The sequence below is a fragment of the Leptinotarsa decemlineata genome, unplaced genomic scaffold, assembly GCF_025532065.1.
Source record: "Leptinotarsa decemlineata unplaced genomic scaffold, Ldec_3_MD MMD2_tig00026328_RagTag_RagTag, whole genome shotgun sequence".
NCBI classification, from domain to species: Eukaryota; Metazoa; Arthropoda; class Insecta; order Coleoptera; family Chrysomelidae; genus Leptinotarsa; species Leptinotarsa decemlineata.
In genome coordinates, this window is record NW_027412688.1 from 25,799,893 (window position 1) to 25,822,650 (window position 22,758).

At 37.3% G+C, this 22,758-nt stretch overlaps 1 protein-coding gene across 1 annotated transcript; it reads right to left on the reverse strand.

Annotated features, from left to right (window-relative positions):
- Window positions 1-15,378: 15,378 nt before the first annotated feature.
- On the reverse strand, window positions 15,379-17,661 carry LOC141485606 (uncharacterized). The gene is made up of 3 exons (XM_074182602.1): window positions 16,348-17,661; window positions 16,067-16,288; window positions 15,379-16,008 (listed from the first exon to the last, which is right to left on the reverse strand). The coding sequence occupies exons 1-3, from the start codon at window positions 16,516-16,518 to the stop codon at window positions 15,496-15,498; spliced, it is 906 nt and encodes a 301-aa protein (XP_074038703.1). The 5' UTR covers window positions 16,519-17,661; the 3' UTR covers window positions 15,379-15,495.
- Between the last annotated feature and the right edge of the window lie 5,097 nt (window positions 17,662-22,758).

The window sequence follows — 22,758 nt, forward strand, 5'->3', positions numbered from 1 at the left end:
TTTGCATCTTTAGATTTCTTTGGTAGATGACCACAGCAGATTATACGAGGTACGTTAAAAAATAAGATGAATTTACATTTTTCTCAAAAAATATTTATTTATTCATCAATTTTTATTTCGTCCCCTTCAAAGTAGTCCCCCTCAGATATAATTAACTTGTGCAAGCGTTTTTTCCAATCCTCGAAGCAGATCTGAAATGCACTTTTTGGCATGTCATTGAGCTCTCTCAGCGATTAGGTTTTCACCTCCTCAATCGTCTCTTCAATCTTGGGTCACAGGGGCAAAATCTGGTGAATACGGTGGCTCAGACATGATTACGGTGTTGTTTTTGTACAAAAAATTACAAACAAGCAATGACGAGTGTGCAGGTGCATTATCGTGATGCAAAAGACATGCATTGTTTTCCCACAATACTGGATGTTTTCTTCGTATTGCTCTTCCTTTGGGACGATTGGACTTTGGTTTCGATGTCATAACCATATATCCACGATTCGTCACCAGTTATGACGCTTTTTGTACTTTTTTATCTATTTCTAAATAAAGGGCTTTTAGAGGTTCAGTTGTGTTTACTTACCTTCTTTGAACATGAGTCAATGTATACACATCAATATATAAATCAGGCACCGCTCTGAGAGCGCTTTAATGATTTTTCCGTAGTGCTTGTGTTTTGTTCTTAAAAAAAGATGGTCGATATTAGACCACCATCCCCTATACTAAACACATATCTAATTAAACTATGGGAGATAATTATGGTAATGGCAATTAAATGAAGACCGTCTTATTTACATAATAATGTACGTATTATGAACTTTATTCAAAATCAATCTATTTTGGTTAGTTGAACGCATAGATCTTGGTTAGTTTTTACCGAGCACCTGCTAGCTAGGCCATTCTTATTTACCGGGGCACATCCACAGATGGCGTTAGTGATATCGTGTTCACTTTGTTTTTCGAAAGAACTAAACTTCGAATGACAGTGGCAAGGCGTATGCTCCTTCTACGCCGACGATACGGCTCTCCTCTCATCTTCCATGGGTCGGGAGCTCGGTGTCGTCTACATGCAACGTGCATTGGACGCTGGTACCTCGAGTGGAAGATCCGAGTGAACCCGGAAAAGACTCAGGCGATAACCATGTGATGAACGAAATCTTCTCCGGCTGAGAATCTCTGGAAGGGAGATCGACTGGCAAGCGCAGGTAAAGTACCTCGGTCTTCTAATAGATCGTGGGCTCACCTGGAACCCGCACTTTATAAACGTGAAGGCAAAGATCGAGGGTCGGGTGCCAAGCCTGTACTCTCTGATAAACAGACAATCAAAGTTAAGCCTTAAAAAGGAAGTTACGATCTACAACAAGATGTTCAAGCGTGTCATCATGTATGCTTCAGGCGTCTGGGGACAAGCGGCTCCGTCCAACATCTCCATCTTAGTGACTTTACAAAACAAAATACTACGGATGATTGTGAATGCTCCGTGATTCGTGCGGAATGAAGCATCCGCAGAGATTTACAGCTGCCTTCCTTTCAGCAGTCCATCCAGTCGAGGAATCGGCGAGTTTAAGATTGTGCGGAAACTCACGATAACCCGTTAAGCTGCGTTCCCACGGGGCAAAAATACGAAATCGTGCCACTCTTTCGTACTCACTGTCTTGGCTCACGACTGGAGTAGGGATAGGCAGCGAACCAGCTGAGTGTCGTGGACAGTTCACACACAGTCACATTCACGATTCAGTTTTCCTTGCGAAGCCGACCGCGATGAACGAGCTCCTAGTTGAAAGTTGTGCAGTTTTGTGTTCAACCTTCAGTGCTATTTTAGGTGAGAGATTAAAGTTACATGGACAGATAAGAAAACGGAAAAAAAGGCGTTATTGGGTGAGAAAGTGGATACTGAAAAGAAGTTCGGAGGTTCAAAATTTGGTTGACCACGAGCTAAGGAGTAATCACCATGAAGATTTTAAAAACTTGTTACGAATGTCTGAAGAACAGTTTGATTATCTCCTGGAACGAGTAACTAAACATATTTTAAAATCAGACACCAACATGAGGCAAGCTCTGAGTCCTAAGATAAAACTCCCCATAAATAAATAAACAAAAATCCCCATTGCTTCGCTAATTCTCTTCGCTGCGGCCAATCTTAAATCCCTGTCCTTGTAGTCTTTGCAAGTCGAATCATACAGCACTCTCTCACTAGCATACAATTCAATGAACTTAATTGTTTCGTTGTCCTGTAACTTTACTACTCTAGGCTCAGACATTTTACCCACTTATAAATAAATCGCTCACAACTAAAAAAACCCCTCTACTAATCAACCCACTAAATAAAGACGTTTCGACTCGTCAAAATCTGGTTGGCAACTGTCGTGTTCAAGCTTCAAAATCAAACACGTTTGATATGGAGCGTGAGCGGTCGTGGACTCTCCACGCTTCCGGAGGCTACTGAGGCAAACTCACTACACATCGTTCAGACGGGTCGTCTTCCACGAATGCGTGAGTCACGCCAGCGTGCTACGCCCCGTGGGAACGGGGCATTAGTCGGGGAAGCTATAGATTACGTGCAGGAAGGCGTATGCTATCAGTTGAAAGGGTAAGGAAGCCAGGCTCCAACCTGATCTAAACCAAGACGACTTTCCACAGGTGTATGCTGATGATACACTTGTTTTGTATGAAATCATAGGAACTTTCACCTTAGATTTCTACTTTAACCATTCACGGCAAATAATTTCTCAGTAGCCTTATTCCAGCCCTATGTGTGACAATAATTATAACCAAATAACCTTTCTGCACAAAGAAAGATTTCAATATGACACTGTACTCTCAACTCACACAAAATCTTCATTTTTTAACATACCTATTTATCTCCATTTATTTTATGGAAAGTGTCACACTTGTCACACAACTGAATTTAGAACTCTTTTTTGTCGAATTTTTTTATTTAGCGAAAACCCTTATCTACTGGCTTGCTACGAATTCGGAATGAATTGCATCATACCTCTGTAAAACAAAAATTGGAAGAGATAAGAAACCTCAAAGAGTCATCTCTGTTAAAACTTATCGAAAACTCTCTGAAATCAAATCGTACCTAGAATTCAATCCTTGTCAAACTATCAAACATACTGTTCAACCAACCACTGTCATTTTGACCAAACAAACAATTTAGAGTGTAATGCAGGATGTTATAATCATTACCTCTATTATTTCAGAGCTTCATGCTAGTCATAAGAATCCAATATATTGCTTTGCTGACGAGAGCGCCCTTGTTTCATCATTCAATTTGGATTCCAGGATATCGGCGGTGAATGCACATCTTTACAGGCAGCAGGAGGTTGCATATCTTGATGGGGATCTAAAAATAATTTCGAATTGGGGTGGAAGCAACCAGGTTCAATTCAATCATGTCGCTAGAATTGCAAAAGCCACTTTTCAAAAGCTTGGAACACTGTTCCTAACCAGAAAACTGTACACAACTCAGCCTTTTGTTGCTTTATAAAGCTCAGATTAGACCTTCTTTGGAGTATTGTTCCCATGTATGGAGCTCTGCCCCTAAGCATACCCTGAAACTGCTAAATTCCATCCAGAAAAGAGCCATCCGCCTGATTGGAGACGCGAACATCACCAGCAATCTTGATAGTCTGGAACATCGAAGAAAGGTTGGAGATTTGTCTCTCTTCTATAGATACTTTCATGGGAAGTGTTCAAGTATCTTGACACATTTAATTCCACCAAGAGCGGTAAAAGAAATCATTATAACCAATTTATTCAATTATCTGAAAATAAAAATAAAACCTCCTGGACAGTTATCAATAAATTGAAAAATAATAAGAAACCCATTCCAATATAAAAATCTTCCATGAAAATAAAGAAATCTCCTGTCCTGATGACACTGCAAATCTGTTCAAAATTTTTTTCATAGGTGCTCCCAAACAGGTTATGTGGAAGGTTAGGTTATGTGGAGTTGTGGAATTGGCCGCGGTGGTAGTGCGCCCGACTCACGATCGGAAGACCGTGGGTTCGATTCCTGCCTCGACCAGATATTTTTCTCGAGAGAATTTATCTGGTTGAAGCTGGGATGATTCTGCAACCGTATTAGGAATCACACGTTAAAAGGTAAGACCTCGTTAGTCCTTAGCTCGCACAAGTTTCTCAACTTCTGAGAGTTGTCGTTCGTATAGGGGCGACAGCTGATTAACGAAAAAAAAGGTTTTTTAAAAACAGACAGAGGTTATATAGTAACAACTTCATAGCCTCAACAGACATCTTACTTCAATGGTCGTACTTCCTTTCACCGAGGAAGAAATGCTGAATATATTCTCTAAACTCAAAAATAAATGTTCGTATGGACCTGATGACTTACCTAACAATATAATAAAATAATTCAAAAATGATTTGGTGAAAAATATAACTCACTTAATAAACTTTTCACTAGAAACAGGCATATTTCCCGACGCTCTCAAAATAGCGAAAGTGGTTCCACTCCATAAAAAGAAGGAAAAAAATATAATGAATAACTATAGACCCATCTGCATCTGTAGGGTAGGGAGGGTGAGTGTAAGCCCACAGCACTTGGGCCACATGTGACCCATTGTACATCCTCCCAAGGAGTTGTCCTCCTAGGTCATCGTCCATCCTGTCCTTTCCAGGAAGGTGGACAGGTCACTGGGAGACATTTCCTTTATATCGGCAGGTGTAGGCCAAGACTCGCCGAACACACACTCTTTTATTGACGATAACTCCGGGCACTCGCCCAGGACATGCCTAACAGTTTCATCTTCCTGTTCACACATCCTGCATAGAGGTGTGTCCACTAGCTCCATATTATGGAGGTGTTTTCTTAGTTGACAGTGGCCAGTCAGAAATTCTACTGTTAAGCGTAGATTTTTCCTGGTCATCGCTGGATATTTCTTTGGCGCCAGCTTCCCAGGGTCGCCCATGGTGATCCTGGCAAGATTACATCCTTTGATTCCATCCCATATCTTTAAGGATTGAGCATGGGTGTAACATTTGACTAGTTTCCTAATTGCCGAAGTCAACAGGCCGTAGGTGCCACTGGGTCATAAAATTCTTAGTCCAGCCGCTTCCTTGACTAAAGGAAAACTATAGACCCATATCACTCACATCAATTTTTTCCAAACTTTTTGAATATTGTATGCTAGAGAGGCTAAACTCATTCATTGCAAGATTCAGAATTATCCCAGAAGAACAGCATGGATTCAGAAAATCTAAATCTACGGCAACCACATATACATATAAACACGTTCTTAATAAATTAGAAAAAAAAAGTCCTATAGGCATATATTGTGACTTAAGTAAAGCCTTTGATTGTGTTCTACACGATCGACTACTTGACAAGCTTTGGTCTTACGGTATCAGGGGATCTGCTTTTAGTTGGTTTGAATCATTTCTCAAAAATAGATATCAGTATGTACAAATATCTTGCAATGAGAATAGCGGTCAAAACACAATTCACCACTCTCATCTTGCACCTGTAGAAGTTGAAGTTCCTCAGGGAGTGTTCTTGCTCCAGCTCTATTTTCAATCTACATAGCAGACATTGTAAAATACCTCTCACATTTTAAATTAACGTTATACGCTGATGATCTCTCCATATTAGTATCACAAAAATCTCATGATCTCAATCAACAAGCTTGCAATGATCTCATGAAAAAAATAAGTCTATGGTTCTCCATTAATAGTCTTTATATCAATGCTAGCAAGACACAGTTTATCATTTACCAGACAAAACAGAGAACGGCTGAATGTTGTAATTATTTTTTATACAAATAATTGTAGCATTTTATAAAATAAACATTATTATTATTATTATTACTTAGTGTGTGAATTAAGATGGATATTTCTGTTCTCTTTTCAGTAAAACGAATCAGCAAATGTGCTTCTTCTGTTGAAAGATTATTATTCTTGAAGTGTATAACGTTCGCATCCACCAAAATACTTCGTATACCGTTGATACTCTTGTGGAAATGTGTTCGCGTTGAAAAAAGGCCAATTTATGCTCCAATCCAATGATAGGCAGACAGAAATTGTGGAAAACTTTAAAGGAAATAAATTTCATATGAAAAAAAAAAACAAAAAATTGCTCTTAATCGAAAATGACGAAATTATTTGCTGAAGGAGACATTACCTAAGACAGATATAGAGTTTCGACTTGAGAACAGAAAGATTTATTATCTGAACGAAACTTGTCTTAACAAAGAATATACCGTACGAGACATATGGCAGGACAAAAACATTACAAATTCACGTCAAACATTTTTGGAAGTCTGTCTACCACTGGAAAAGAAAAGCGACTGATTATTACCCACATTCGAAGTGTTGATGATTTTGTCACAGTATAGCTGAACTGTGGTTTTGTTGAGAGAGGTTTATGGATGTTTGAGTCAAAGCATTCATTTAGGGGAAACCTGCACGTCGTCTTGATTTCAGGCTGGTTGGAGCCTGGCTCCCTTGCCCTTTGGACTGATGTTTGCCAGAAGGACAAACGGGTCAGATTTAGGGGAAACGACACTAGAGAAGTGCCACACCATTAAATTTTTAGGTGTAACTATGAGTGATACACTTGATTGGGAATCTCACATAGGTGAGACAATAAAAAAATTGAACAGTAAGCTTCACCAGATAAGATATCTTCAGAGAGTAATTAATATAAATATTCTGAGAAATTATTATTTTGCGGAAATACAATCCCGACTATCATATGGAATTTTGTTATGGGGCATCTAGTCTTCAGCACAAAAACTATTCCTAGTACAAAAAAAATGCATACGTGCAATGTTAAATAAAAATCAGAGAGAATCATGCAAACAACTTTTAAAAAAATTGAATATACTCCCACTTTTCTGCGCACACACACACACATATATATATATATATATATATATATATATATATATATATATATATATATATATATATATATATATGTGTGTGTGTGTGCAGAAAAGTGGGAGTATATTCAATTTTTTTAAAAGTTGTTTGCATGATTCTCTCTGATTTTTATTTAACATTGCACGTATGCATTTTTTTTGTACTAGGAATAGTTTTTGTGCTGAAGACTAGATGCCCCATAACAAAATTCCATATGATAGTCGGGATTGTATTTCCGCAAAATAATAATTTCTCAGAACATTTATATTAATTACTCTCTGAAGATATCTTATCTGGTGAAGCTTACTGTTCAATTTTTTTATTGTCTCACCTATGTGAGATTCCCAATCAAGTGTATCACTCATAGTTACACCTAAAAATTTAATGGTGTGGCACTTCTCTAGTGTCGTTTCCCCTAAATCTGACCCGTTTGTCCTTCTGGCAAACATCAGTCCAAAGGGCAAGGGAGCCAGGCTCCAACCAGCCTGAAATCAAGACGACGTGCAGGTTTCCCCTAAATGAATGCTTTGACTCAAACATCCATAAACCTCTCTCAACAAAACCACAGTTCAGCTATACTGTGACAAAATCATCAACACTTCGAATGTGGGTAATAATCAGTCGCTTTTCTTTTCCAGTGGTAGACAGACTTCCAAAAATGTTTGACGTGAATTTGTAATGTTTTTGTCCTGCCATATGTCTCGTACGGTATATTCTTTGTTAAGACAAGTTTCGTTCAGATAATAAATCTTTCTGTTCTCAAGTCGAAACTCTATATCTGTCTTAGGTAATGTCTCCTTCAGCAAATAATTTCGTCATTTTCGATTAAGAGCAATTTTTTGTTTTTTTTTTTTCATATGAAATTTATTTCCTTTAAAGTTTTCCACAATTTCTGTCTGCCTATCATTGGATTGGAGCATAAATTGGCCTTTTTTCAACGCGAACACATTTCCACAAGAGTATCAACGGTATACGAAGTATTTTGGTGGATGCGAACGTTATACACTTCAAGAATAATAATCTTTTAACAGAAGAAGCACATTTGCTGATTCGTTTTACTGAAAAGAGAACAGAAATATCCATCTTAATTCACACACTAAGTAATAATAATAATAATAATGTTTATTTTATAAAATGCTACAATTATTTGTATAAAAAATAATTACAACATTCAGCCGTTCTCTGTTTTGTCTGGTAAATGATAAACTGTGTCTTGCTAGCATTGATATAAAGACTATTAATGGAGAACCATAGACTTATTTTTTTCATGAGATCATTGCAAGCTTGTTGATTGAGATCATGAGATTTTTGTGATACTAATATGGAGAGATCATCAGCGTATAACGTTAATTTAAAATGTGAGAGGTATTTTACAATGTCTGCTATGTAGATTGAAAATAGAGCTGGAGCAAGAACACTCCCTGAGGAACTTCAACTTCTACAGGTGCAAGATGAGAGTGGTGAATTGTGTTTTGACCGCTATTCTCATTGCAAGATATTTGTACATACTGATATCTATTTTTGAGAAATGATTCAAACCAACTAAAAGCAGATCCCCTGATACCGTAAGACCAAAGCTTGTCAAGTAGTCGATCGTGTAGAACACAATCAAAAGCTTTACTTAAGTCACAATATATGCCTATAGGACTTTTTTTTTCTAATTCATTAAGAACGTGTTTATATGTATATGTGGTTGCCGTAGATTTAGATTTTCTGAATCCATGCTGTTCTTCTGGGATAATTCTGAATCTTGCAATGAATGAGTTTAGCCTCTCTAGCATACAATATTCAAAAAGTTTGGAAAAAATTGATGTGAGTGATATGGGTCTATAGTTTTCCTTTAGTCAAGGAAGCGGCTGGACTAAGAATTTTATGACCCAGTGGCACCTACGGCCTGTTGACTTCGGCAATTAGGAAACTAGTCAAATGTTACACCCATGCTCAATCCTTAAAGATATGGGATGGAATCAAAGGATGTAATCTTGCCAGGATCACCATGGGCGACCCTGGGAAGCTGGCGCCAAAGAAATATCCAGCGATGACCAGGAAAAATCTACGCTTAACAGTAGAATTTCTGACTGGCCACTGTCAACTAAGAAAACACCTCCATAATATGGAGCTAGTGGACACACCTCTATGCAGGATGTGTGAACAGGAAGATGAAACTGTTAGGCATGTCCTGGGCGAGTGCCCGGAGTTATCGTCAATAAAAGAGTGTGTGTTCGGCGAGTCTTGGCCTACACCTGCCGATATAAAGGAAATGTCTCCCAGTGACCTGTCCACCTTCCTGGAAAGGACAGGATGGACGATGACCTAGGAGGACAACTCCTTGGGAGGATGTACAATGGGTCACATGTGGCCCAAGTGCTGTGGGCTTACACTCACCCTCCCTACCCTACAGATGCAGATGGGTCTATAGTTATTCATTATATTTTTTTCCTTCTTTTTATGGAGTGGAACCACTTTCGCTATTTTGAGAGCGTCGGGAAATATGCCTGTTTCTAGTGAAAAGTTTATTAAGTGAGTTATATTTTTCACCAAATCATTTTTGAATTATTTTATTATATTGTTAGGTAAGTCATCAGGTCCATACGAACATTTATTTTTGAGTTTAGAGAATATATTCAGCATTTCTTCCTCGGTGAAAGGAAGTACGACCATTGAAGTAAGATGTCTGTTGAGGCTATGAAGTTGTTACTATATAACCTCTGTCTGTTTTTAAAAAACCTTTTTTTTCGTTAATCAGCTGTCGCCCCTATACGAACGACAACTCTCAGAAGTTGAGAAACTTGTGCGAGCTAAGGACTAACGAGGTCTTACCTTTTAACGTGTGATTCCTAATACGGTTGCAGAATCATCCCAGCTTCAACCAGATAAATTCTCTCGAGAAAAATATCTGGTCGAGGCAGGAATCGAACCCACGGTCTTCCGATCGTGAGTCGGGCGCACTACCACCGCGGCCAATTCCACAACTCCACATAACCTAACCTTCCACATAACCTGTTTGGGAGCACCTATGAAAAAAATTTTGAACAGATTTGCAGTGTCATCAGGACAGGAGATTTCTTTATTTTCATGGAAGATTTTTATATTGGAATGGGTTTCTTATTATTTTTCAATTTATTGATAACTGTCCAGGAGGTTTTATTTTTATTTTCAGATAAACAACTTTTAAAAAAATTGAATATACTCCCACTTTTCTGCACACACACACACACACACACACACATATATATATATATATATATATATATATATATATATATATATATTATATATATATATATATATATAGAATAGTAGTTTTTCGGGGATTCGGTCTGATTAGAATAAATATTTACTCTTTTTAGCTGCCCGAGCTTTCGCTAATGTTTATTAGCTTTATCGAGGGCTGTAATATAAAAAGGACATGATAAATATATATATATATATATATATATATATATATATATATATATATATATATATATATATATATATAAAACATAATAACGGATAAAACAGAATACCTGTGCTATTTGAGAATATTCAATTTGAAAATTTCAATTTTGAAAGAAGTCTTCAACATCACAATGACAACTTTTTGACATTGAATAATGTGAAATACTTTTTCAAATTTTTATTATCGTTCATTATGGGGATTTATACTGTGTTACTATTACAGGATGTATTCAGATTTATATTTTTTGTTAGTAAAAATGAATAAATTTTGCTGAGGTTGTCGATGTCTGTCTTTTTGTTGATATTGTTTTCTTTAATTTTGATCTCAGCCATTTCCAGAAATTGCCTTTTATTTGAATCTGGTTCGAAATGGAGAATTTTGGTGTTAGTATAATTGGCTGAATGATCATTATCTAGAACATGTTGTGTGAGTGCACAAGAATTTCGTTTTAAATTTTTACAATTACTTTTATGAAGAGCTATGCGGGTTTTCAAATTGTTTTTTGTTTGACCTATATATATCTTATCACAATTGTTGCAGGGAATTTCGTAAACTACATGTGACTTTTCAAATAACGGATCTTCATCTTTCAATTCTGAATGTAGTTTAGTTAAGGGTTTAACTTTCCTTTGTGAAATTTTTATATTCTGTTCTTGTTTAAATACGTTTATGATTTTGCTGGACAATTCAGGGACATAAGGAATGGAAAAGTATTTGAAATTTGGATTTTCAGCTTTATTGTTCTCTCTGATGTAACATACCAATAAATCTGGTAAAACACAGCATTGAAAGACATTGGAATATTATTACTAATCATACCAAATTAACAAAAACAGCCTTCTTAGAATTAATAGATTTCATTTTCGATACTACTGTTTTCGTTTATGACAACGAATATTATAAACAAATACTTGGTACTCCAATGGGATCAACTTTATCACCTATTTTAACCCAGTATGTGATGGATGATTTATTACATGAATGTATTCCAAAATTATCATTTCAGGTTCCTTTTTTAAAAAAGTTTGTGGATGATATAATATGTGCTGTACCTTTTGACAAAATTGATGATATAAAAACCATTTTTAACAATTACAATCCATCTATTCAATTTACCATAGAAAAAGAAAAAAACAAAACAGTACCTTTTTTAGATACTCTTTTAATCAGGAAAGATGATAACTCTGTTAAAAACTACTATTCTATATACATACATACGGTCGTTACACTATCAATTATATATATATATATATATATATATATATATATATATATATATATATATATATATATATATATAAATATATATATATATATGAATGAAAAATTTGTGGATACAACACACCAAACAGGGGGGCAAACCGCGAACACGTGTTTCTGGCTATTGGCCTCATCAGCGCGGTGCAGCCAAGTGTGAAGATGGGCAACACTTGTTTGCGTTTGTGTTGTTTCCTGCTTTCGGTTTCCTGCCCCCCTGTTTGGAGTGTTGTATCCACAAATTTTTCATTTTTGATTTATATCATGCACACTCGATAAAAACTCTATTTGTATTCATATCCTGGACCCGGAAGTCACGCAGGTAGCTATAGCTGCCTACGTGGTCGTGTTAGATGTAGCCTGGGAATTCTAGGTCTTCTAACTGGAACCACAAATGTGCGGTTGGCTCCTGTTATATATATATATATATATATATATATATATATATATATATATATATATATATATATATATATATATATATATATATTACTATAAATGTAAGTTACAAAAAGGATTTGAAGCTCTATCACTTCTATTTGATTATCTGCGAGCGCTTTCGACAGCTGGTCGTGCTGTCATCCTCTAGGAACTATTCTATCTGAACGTGTGATCCTGTTGTGTGTCTTTTTATACGGTCCGAACGCCTCAATACAGGTACTTCTGTTGCTTTAGGTAATTTTGCTTGTATTTGGATTACATCGGGTACTATTCTTTGCGTTGAATCTTCTCTAGGTTTATTGTTTCTAGGCGTGTATGTTGATTTGTTTAATATATTGAATGTTGTCTTGTTGTGTTTTGATTTGTACTTGTTCCTCGATAAGTGATTTTTGATTGTTGAATTTAGGGATGTTTAAGTTAAGTTTAAGTTAAGTGGAAGTTTAAGTTAAGTTAAGGATGACAGCACGACCAGATGTCGAAAGCGCTCGCAGATAATCAAATAGAAATCATAGAGCTTCAAATCCTTTTTGTAACTTATATTATTAGTAAAATACTGAAAATAAAGGAAAAATTAGTTGCTGTTATATACATAAAAACAGAAACAAAATTCCCTGTCAACAAGATTCAATCAAACTTTACATACTCCAAAATCAGTTAAATATATCCCTGTATGGCACTATTTCCAATGGAATTAGTGTTCACAACCACCTATTGACAAAAATCGATCAGGAGGTATCTTACTTCAGATTCAGAAAAACGATGAAAACATACACTTGCTGGATAACTCGTATTATACAATGGACGAGTTCTTATCTTCGTAGTGAACTCTCTTTGCTCCTTATAGCATTTTAAAGTACATGTATTGTTTGCCTAATCTATGTTCAAATTTCGTTTGACTTCTTTTATGCCTTTTAGGTTTTTGAAACTAATAAAGATTATTATTATTATAATATATCAGAAATACGCGACGGACTATGGCTACTCATCGTTCTGAGGTTCAACTCAGCACACCTCGAACTTCACTGTTCAAGAACTCTTTCAGTTGAAGAACTGCGTTTATGTGGAATAAACTTCCTTAGAACGTTTTTTCAAATGGATTTAATCTCCAGCGATTCAAATTCAATGTGAATTACTACTTTCCTGTAGTGCTTGTGTTTCAGACCTTTCACGAAAACTAATTTGGGAATTGGCACGAATTGAAGCTAAGACATTATCATCATCATTTGGGGTATAACAAATTCATTTGTTTCCATGACACTCTAGCCCAAATTGCTTCGAAACACTGAAAATGACGATTTTTCATACATAATTAGTCAAATTCGCAACCAATCATATTCAAGAGAAAATTCAAAAATACATCAAAATGCCAAACAGGCTAAATTCGATTAACTTCCATCGCGATAATAATAATTTTCAATTTTAATTATTCCAATTCATTTATTTCATTGTAGCTGTAGCTTCTTTATCGAAACCATTAATTGAAAATCGGGCTTGAATATGAATATTACAAAAAATTAAAATGTTGATTTCCAAGCAACTTTTTCGGTAACTCCAAAGTGAAGCGATATATTTTGTAGTTCATTTCAAGTATGCTTTCAATAATTCATCAAGACTTCACAAGAGTACTTGAATGAAAATCATATCTTGGTTTTTGCACGTAAATGCGTCTATTTTTAGTAATTCGTTGACGTGTTTCAATTTTTTCAATTGTCATATCGGACTGACTTTGAATAGAAATTGAGAGATTAACAATGAATAAATTATGGAGTGAGATTATGGTTCCAGTCAATCTAATTTGATTCAACTTTATTGTTTGCAGAAGCTACAAAGTTTGTAATAGGAAAATACATAACAGCATACTAATTGAAAAACGATAGAAAATGAATATCACTGGAGTTTTTGCCCAACACCAAATCGTTATTTTTAACACCTCGACACGTGTTTCGATCACCAAGTGATCATCTTCAAGAGGAAGAATAATCACAGTTTAATCTTGCTCTTGAAGATGATACCTTGGTGATCGAAACACGTGTCGAGGTGTTAAAAATAAGGATTTCGTGTTGGGCAAAAAATCCAGTAATATTCATTACTACACCAAATGTTTCAAACAGTGCATCACAAATGTAGAGAATATCTCTGAAAAACAATACTAATAAAAATGGTTTTTATATAACCTTGGAAATCTGAAAGGTTTCTATTGATTTCTAAACTAATTTCAATTCTGAAATGGACACAATCAACACTCTGATTATTTTTCTGTTCACGACAAAAATTATTATTGGGAGGTTATAGAAAAAAAAATTATTAGTAGTAGTTGGCAAGTGCGGACGTGTTTAAAAGAGCTCCTATAAAAATAGTTTCTATTCAATCTAAACATGACACGTTCTACAAGAAAAACTGACAATAGTGAAGAAATGAAAATTGACCAAAATTATATATTCGAACAAATGAAGACACTTATAGAGGAAGTTGTCAATAAACAAACCATTTCCCTGCTTGAAGAAATGGCTAAAATGAAACAAGAAATAGTTGTTCTGAGGAAATCAAATATAAATCTAGTTCGAATGTTATCGAACAGAGACACAGTGACTAGTTTTCTTGACAAATGTGGTGAACATTTTGAGAATGCACATGACAATCTCAGCGAACTGAATGAATCATCAGACGCGGTTGTAGAAATTAACAACCAACAAGATGGTCATGATAGAAAAACAGATCCGTCGAAGAATTCAAAAAACGGTGAATGGTCCCAGGTCAAAAACAACAAATCAGCAGGCCAGAGGCGTAGACAACATCACACTGGAAGGAATTCAGCAGTAGTGGGAACCAACAAAACAGATGAACGCTCAGACTTCAGTGCGGGAAGTCGACTTTGGTTGTATGTTGGAAAATGTAAACCAAGCTCTACAGCAGAAGGAATAAAATCTTATTTGGAGAATAAATCACCTGGATATGTATTTGACGTAGTGAAACTGGACACCAAAGGTAAGCTACTCTCATATCGAGTTGAAGCGGATAATGATTTACTTGACGCTATTTATGAACCGTCATATTGGCCAGCAGGCGTGCTCGTCAAGAGATTTACATTTCGAAAATATACCCAGAATACTGAAACTTATGAACAGCGACCCTATTGATACAGTGCAAAGTTATGGTCTCAATCTCAAAGTTATACATGTGAACTGTCAATCAATTATCAACAAAACAAATCAAATTGAAATTCTCTTATATGGAGAACGTTCACATATTTTTTGTGTATCGGAATCGTGGTGTTCGAATATCAATATACATACTATACAGTTTACAGGATATTATAAGCTTATATCGTCATAGTTACGCTATCAATAAAGAGGGTCATAACTCCCTTGGGACATTATAGATTTTATAATTCCCTCTACCTTTCACAAGTAAAAATAAATAGAAATGAAAACTGAACCATATTTTATTTATTCACGTCATTACAAATAATAAATGTACAATTACAATGTCGAGGGACCTGCCTCTTCTGATGACAAAGTAGACAACATACGCGCCGTTTTATTTCTCAATTCGATGCTATCCTCCAAATACCCCTCCGCCACCGTGGAACTTTTCCAACCTCCGTGTCTTTTTAAGTTAGTCATAGTTGCTCCTGCATTGGCTAGAGCAGTAGCAGAAGTGCGACGAAGGCAATGTCCCGTATAGGAAAATGAGTTTGGCAATCCTAAATACATTGCGATTTTGCTGGGGATTTTCCCAAACATGTTTTTATTTTGTCGGAAGCTCAAAAAAAATCGTTCAATACCTTTAGGACGCAAAGACCTATAAAATCTTAATAAAGGCAAAGCGGAGAACTCTTTTTCATCCACAACTGTAAATTTCTTCGATACACCAGTTTTACTTTCCGGTACGTTCACTACCATAACGGAATCCCGGTCCTCTATATCCGATATCTTCATATTCAAAAGTTCCTGACTTCTGCATCCTCCAAAATAACCCATAATCAAAACAACCTATAACAAAAAAAAGGAAATAAATACACACAAAAAGGAAAATAAGAAAAAAAATTACCCTATGCAATAAATGAATATCATTAGGAGCGTCCTTTAGGAATCTGATAACATCTTTAAGAGATAAAACAGCAGACTTTTTCGGCTTATAACTCTTACTCTTCCGTTTCAAAAAAGCCTGTAGTTCATTGAACTTGGTGATATATCGTTTCTCATGTATAGTCACCATCGATTTTAGCATTGACCATTTAGTCCATAAAGAATTCGGACTATACGTTTCTGACTGAAACGAATAAACACAATTACTACCAAATCTACCGAAAAACATAGAAAATTCCTTACCAGTTCTTGAAAATATGCCAGAAATACAGTTTCAGTGACATCTTTTGGCATAACATTTTTCCGTGTCAGCCAGTCCAGATATATCTTGTATTCTTTTTGGTATACGGCTTCACTTTTCGATGGAATTAATGATTCTCTTGCTTGTTCAGCTTTTTTCAAAATATCCTCCATTATATTTGGGGTGGAAAACACGTTTTCACCGCAAACACAGCTTGATAACAAAGTTCTGTTTATAAACAAGTAACCTAGCAACAACCTAGCAACAAGAAAACTCTACTATAATCAACGGTACCTGATTCAAATATACCGGGAAGGTAATGAATTGGTACATTTTTCCGTTTCAAAAATGAACAAAATTTTATTGAAATCGGTCAGAAATAAAATTATCTATGTACCACGGGAATTATTGAGCCTTAATAACCTCAGGCAATTGCTGTTCCTCGGGCCAGAGGCCCTCGGGACGCAAACTTTGCCATCGGTAATTAAGGCCCTCCTAATTCCCTTGATACATAAATAACTATAATTTTATCAACGATTTGTCAAGTGAAATGCATTTCGAATGCTGCGCTTTGAGCATTAGGACTAATAATGAAAAAATTTGTATAGTCACAATATACAGACCACCATCAGGGTCAATAGAAGCTTTTATTGATAAACTCTCAAGTGCATTGAACTTTTGTGTGAAAGAGTTCGAAACGGTCATAATTTGTGGTGATTTCAATGTCGACTTGCTTAAAGATAGCTATGACAAATTATTATTGTTAGATGTCATGGAAAGCTATAATTTAAATTAAAAAAATAATGAACCTACTAGAATTTTCAGAGATGTCAGTGGTAGAATAAGTAAAAGCAAGATTGATTATTTTATCACGAACATCGAAACTCAATCATACAACGAAAAGGTAATAAATATGAACCTGTGAGACCATTTTGGATCTATATTCACATTTTCTCCCACAGAAAGCCCTGAGAAAATGCAACTTGAAATCAGTACAATTCAGAGACACTTGTGATGACAATTTGCAAAATTTAAAATATATCATGTCCAAAGAAAATTTTAACTCGGTTCTACTAGGCTTTGATGTGAATTCTACATATGACAAATTTATGGATGACATTACGTATATAATAAACAGTACTTGTCCAGTGATAACGAAAAAACTTGTAAATACTAACAAAAACCGTTGGATAAATAACGAAATTAGCAATATGGAAAAGGAATTAAAAAAATTTTACTGGCTTTGTCGACAATTAGAAGATACCAATATGTGGGGACAATATAGGTATAACAAAAAAGAGTACAGACATAAAATAAATTTGGCAAAAAAAAAATTATTATCAGCGTAAATTAAACAATCAAGATTACAGAACTTCACAGAAAACTATCTGGAGTATTGTTAGGGAAAAAACTGGTAAAGTCTCAAAATCTAATAAAATTATGTTGGAAAATGGCGATGATATTATATCAGATAACAAACAAATTGCAAATGGTTTTGGAGAGTTCTTCTCAAAAGCAGCAAAAAAAGTAGTTCTCTCTCATTTTGGTGGAGTTAGTTTTGGTAATTACACTACAATGTATGTAGATAAGACTTTTTATTTCACACCTGTATCTCCAGAAAATGTCATTGATGTCATAAGGTCTCTTAAAAATACAAGCAGCATAGGAAGTGACTCTATATCTACTAAATTGATAAAAACAATCGGTGTACATATAGCCAAACCTCTGTCGCATATAATCAATTTGTCAGTAACTCAAGGCGAATTCCCAGACTCCCTCAGAATAGGAAGATGTATCCCTATTTATAAAAAAGATGATCCCACCAACATTCAGAATTATCGACCGATCATAGTTCCCTCGGTTATGAGCAAAATCATTAAGAGATGTGTTTACAATCAAATGTTAACTTTTCTTATAAAATTTGACATCGTCTCAAAAAATCAGCACGGTTTTTTTCCAGGCAGATCGACAGAGAGTGCATCAAGTATGTTTTTTAAATATATTCATGATTCTCTTGATGATAGGAAATATGTTGGAGCAGTTTTTTTCGATTTAAGCAAAGCATTTGATACCATCAATCTTACAATCATTAAAAGCAAGTTATATTCATTGGGTTTTAGGGGCACTATTTTGAAGTGGTTACTGTCATACTTACAGTACAGAAGATTGTATGTAGAAATAGAAAAAGAGAAATCTCTTATATACAACACAGATCTTGGAGTTCCTCAGGGATCCATTCTGGGTCCGCTAATGTTTTTGTTATTTATTAATGATTTATCACTACATCTAAGTGTGCAACATACCATCCTATATGCAGATGACACAACAATTGCTGCTGACGCAAGGAATCCTGAGGAACTGCAAATCAAACTCAATACCATATCCATGGAGTTCAGTAGATGGTGTAATCGAAATGGTCTAATCATCAATCCCAAAAAAACAGTTTGCATTCAGTTCTATGTGAGGGAAGTTACAAGAATTGATACTTTACATGTGATACTCAATAATGAATTGATAAAAATATCAGAGTCTACAAAAATTTTGGGGTCTTATTTGAATGCAAATATGAGCTGGGAAAACAATATTAACTTTATATCAAAAAAAATTAGTAGTGGGTATTCTACAGCTTATGCAGCTATGCAACTCCTAAACGTATATTATGCCATAATTTATTCTCATATATCTTATAATATAATATTATGGGGCAACACATCACACGCTCATAGAATTTTCATATACCAAAAGAGAATTATTAGGCTGATATTTGGTTTAGGTCCCGGAGTCTCATGCAGAACATGCTTCAATCAGAACTCAATCCTGACTCTACCTAGCATATACATCTATAAATGCATTCTATACCTCAGAGACCATCATGAAATGTTTGAAAAAAATTCTAATTTTCATAGCTATCCCACAAGACAAGGAAACTCTATCAGGCTTCCCAAACATCACACAGCTCTATATGAGAACAGTCCATTTTATATGAGCATAAAACTTTTTAATTCTCTTCCCACATACGTAAAAGAGGTAAACAGTCAAATTACTTTCAAGTCCACTCTCAAAAAATACCTCTTGGAGAACGCCTTTTATAGTATTACAGAGTTTCTTCAACACGGGCAAAACTGAAATCATTTGTTTTAATAATGTTTGTAATGTGTTTTACTTATAAACACTCTAAATGAAATGTTCAATCATCTGTTTTAGCGACTGTTTTAGTGATGTTAGTGATGTGTTTCATATGTATAAACATTTTTTATATTTATTCCTTAGAATACTCTATCTTTGAATGAGATATTCTTGTGACTGTGACGTTTCCAATATCATGTAAATGATCCAGATGGAATAAAAGAATTTTTTTTTTCACCGTAGTGTACGCTGGTCAGGCCCTATCCCCCGAAGCCCCGATACATTCGGGAGGGCGCGCCAGCATAATCAACCAATGACCACTCCCCACACCGTGGGGTAAGTGATCATTGGGTCCGAGAATCATGTGCCCTGAGCAAACGCAGTGAGCCAAGAATGACAGCCTTCTGCATCTGTGCGGCTAAGATTTCTGCCTTAGTGCGGCAAGCCGGTATGATTTTGAGATTCGAGAGTAGAGAAGACATCATTCCACCAAGGACTCCAATAATCAGAACGACCATCTTGACAGAGTGATCTGGATAGAATCTGCGGAGTTCGAAGAGAAAATCTCGATATTTTATCCGTTTTTCCTCCTCTTTTCTGACGATATTCGTCTCGCCAGGAGCTGAAAACTCCACGACAAATATCGTTTTGGTCTGGTGGTCGAGAAGGACTACATCAGGCTTATTAGCTTGTATGAGCCTGAGGGTGGGGAACGAATAGTTCCAATAAATTCGGCACTTCTCATTCCCCACAACGGATTCAATATCCCCCGGAGCGTAGGGCAACACCGGTGTCTCGTCAATACCGTAAGAGTGCCGTAGATGGTAATAAAGCACTCTTAGGGCCGCGTTATGTCGATGGATATAGGCCGAGACCGCATATGCTGGACATGCTGATAGCAAGTGCATTAGGGTCTCGGGCGCCTCGCGGCAGGCCCTGCACCTTGTGTCAGGAACCTCTATACCCATCACGCGACTGCGGTAGACTAAGGTGTTGAAGACACCATCCTGGCAAGCCATGATGAACCCCTCAGTTTCCGACTACAGCCCACTCGACCTGAGAAAAGCGAACGTCAGGCGCTTTGATAAGCCAAGGTCTTCAATATTATTGAAGAAGACCCCATGCATTGGCTTATCCCTGTGTCTCCGCAGAAGTAAGGTGATCTCTGCGGCTTTTATCTGAGCTTTTTGCTGAACGGGTTCCAACTCGGTGACAGAGTTGTAGTCACCTCGTTCAGAGTCGAAAACTATACCGAGTTCATCAGCTGCTCGAGCAGCTGCCCTAAGGAGAAATGTTCTAATTCCTGCTCTCTCATGGTCACGGACCATGCAGAGAAGGGGATCCAAACTCCTGACGACTTTACAGGCTGTATCCAGTACCATTCTGTCATGTAAACACTCCAAACTCAAAAGTCCACGACCTCCCTGTTGTCGGGGGAAGTACAACCGTGGAACGGGCGATTTGGGATGCAAACTCCTATAGAGATGCATCATTTTTCGGGTCCTTACGTCGAGTTGATACAGCTCCTCCCGAGTCCACTCCACTACTCCAAACGAGTAGAGTAAGATTGGAACGGCAAGCATATTTGTTGCAGCAACTTTGTTCTTCCCCGACAGCTCCGATGACCAGATCTGTCGAAGTTTGTGCTGATATTTGCCGCGGAGAGAGTTTTTCACTGCAGTTACCTCTTGTGAGTGGCGTTGTTCCACCCCGAGGTAAGTATACGTCTCTCCGGCATCCAGATGGTGTAGGATGCTTCCATCTACGAGCTGCCCATCCTCTCCGTAGTCCCCGCATCGTCCTCTTTTGAGATGAACCATTGCACATTTGTCTATCCCGAATTTCATACCGATAGCATGCGTGTACTCTTCCACCACCCTCAAGGACTGATGGAGATCCTTCTCTCCAGAGGCATAAAGTTTAAGATCATCCATATAAAACAGATGGGTGACCTTGTGCCTCCGGTTTCCGGGGGTGCCACAGTTATACCCTCGAGAGTTTCTGAGCGCAACGGATAATGGCAATAGTGAGATGCAGAATAGAAGGGGACTGAGGGAATCACCCTGAAATACACCCCTTCTGAAAGTAACCCACCCTGTTTGGACTCTTGCTTGACCAGATGTTATGGTGAAGCGAGTTCGCCAAAGTGGTGTCAGTTGTTCAATGCATCTCACTATGTTGTCGGGTACCGCAAGGCATCTGAGCAAATGCAAGATGAGCTCATGCGAAATTGTATCAAATGCCTTACGGTAATCGATCCAGGCCATAGAGAGGTTACGCTTATATTTTATCGAGTCCTGCGTTACACATCTATCGATGAGCAGGTTCTCTTTACATCCAGCGACTCCTCTCTTCGACCCTCTCTGCTCATATATCCGTTCGAACACTCGGTCAACTGCGCTGAGTATTCGTGTGTATAAGATGCTTGTGAACAACTTATAACACGAATTCAAGCATGTTATCGGTCTGTAATTCTTAGGAATCGACAAATCTCCGCTTTTGGGGATGAGAACGGTCCGCCCCTCGACAAACCAATCCGGAATCGGCTGCTCTCCGTCCAGCCATAAGTTGAAAACTCTGGCCAGATGGCGGTGGGTACTTGGTAGTTTTTTCCACCAATAAGTGTTCAACCCGTCTGGGCCTGGAGCAGCAAAGTTCTTGGAACCAACAAGGACTCTTCGAACGTCATCCGGGGTTATCGGGTTGCGCAGTTCATTGAGCTCAGGCTGTCGAAGCTCTCTGTTGAAGGCTTCGAACTGCGCTAGGGCTGGACGCTAGGGCTGGAGTGTCTAAGTTGAGTGGCTGCGGGTGTTCATAGATATCCTTCCAGAAGGATTCCACCTGATCAGCAGTCGGCGGATTATCCAGTCGGCTCTTGGAATAAGCGAGAAGGTTTCTCGCGGAACCTAAGATTTTCCGCGATACTTCTCGCTCGCCTCACTAGTGACTTCTTAGCAGCCACTAGCATTCGTATCCTATCAAGGCAATGCTGTTTGGTGGTCAACAGCACGCCTTGGCTTAGAGTGTGATGGATACGTCGTAAATTGGCGGCTATTCGCCGCACTGCGGGCGTGAAAGGCCTATTGGCCGCCCTGTAGTCCATCACACATTGGATACGAGACGCGTGTTGTCTCGCCGACGTGATCTTAGCCTCCATCTTGTGTACACGCCGTTCAATCTTCCGAACCGCAAGGCCGGGATTTCGTCCTTCCGATTCGGAAAGCGATTGGACGACATTATACACGGCGGTGTTGATTTGCCAGATGTCAGCCTCTTCTGTTAGAACA

Excerpts from the sequence above, each read along its gene's own strand:
- LOC141485606 (XM_074182602.1), bottom strand. The coding sequence starts at position 16,518 with ATGGAGGATATTTTGAAAAAAGCTGAACAAGCAAGAGAATCATTAATT. Across the intron at positions 16,289-16,347 it reads TGGCATATTTTCAAGAACTG|TCAGAAACGTATAGTCCGAA; the intron begins GTAAGGAATTTT and ends TATTCGTTTCAG. Across the intron at positions 16,009-16,066 it reads ATATTCATTTATTGCATAGG|GTTGTTTTGATTATGGGTTA; the intron begins GTAATTTTTTTT and ends TTTTTGTTATAG.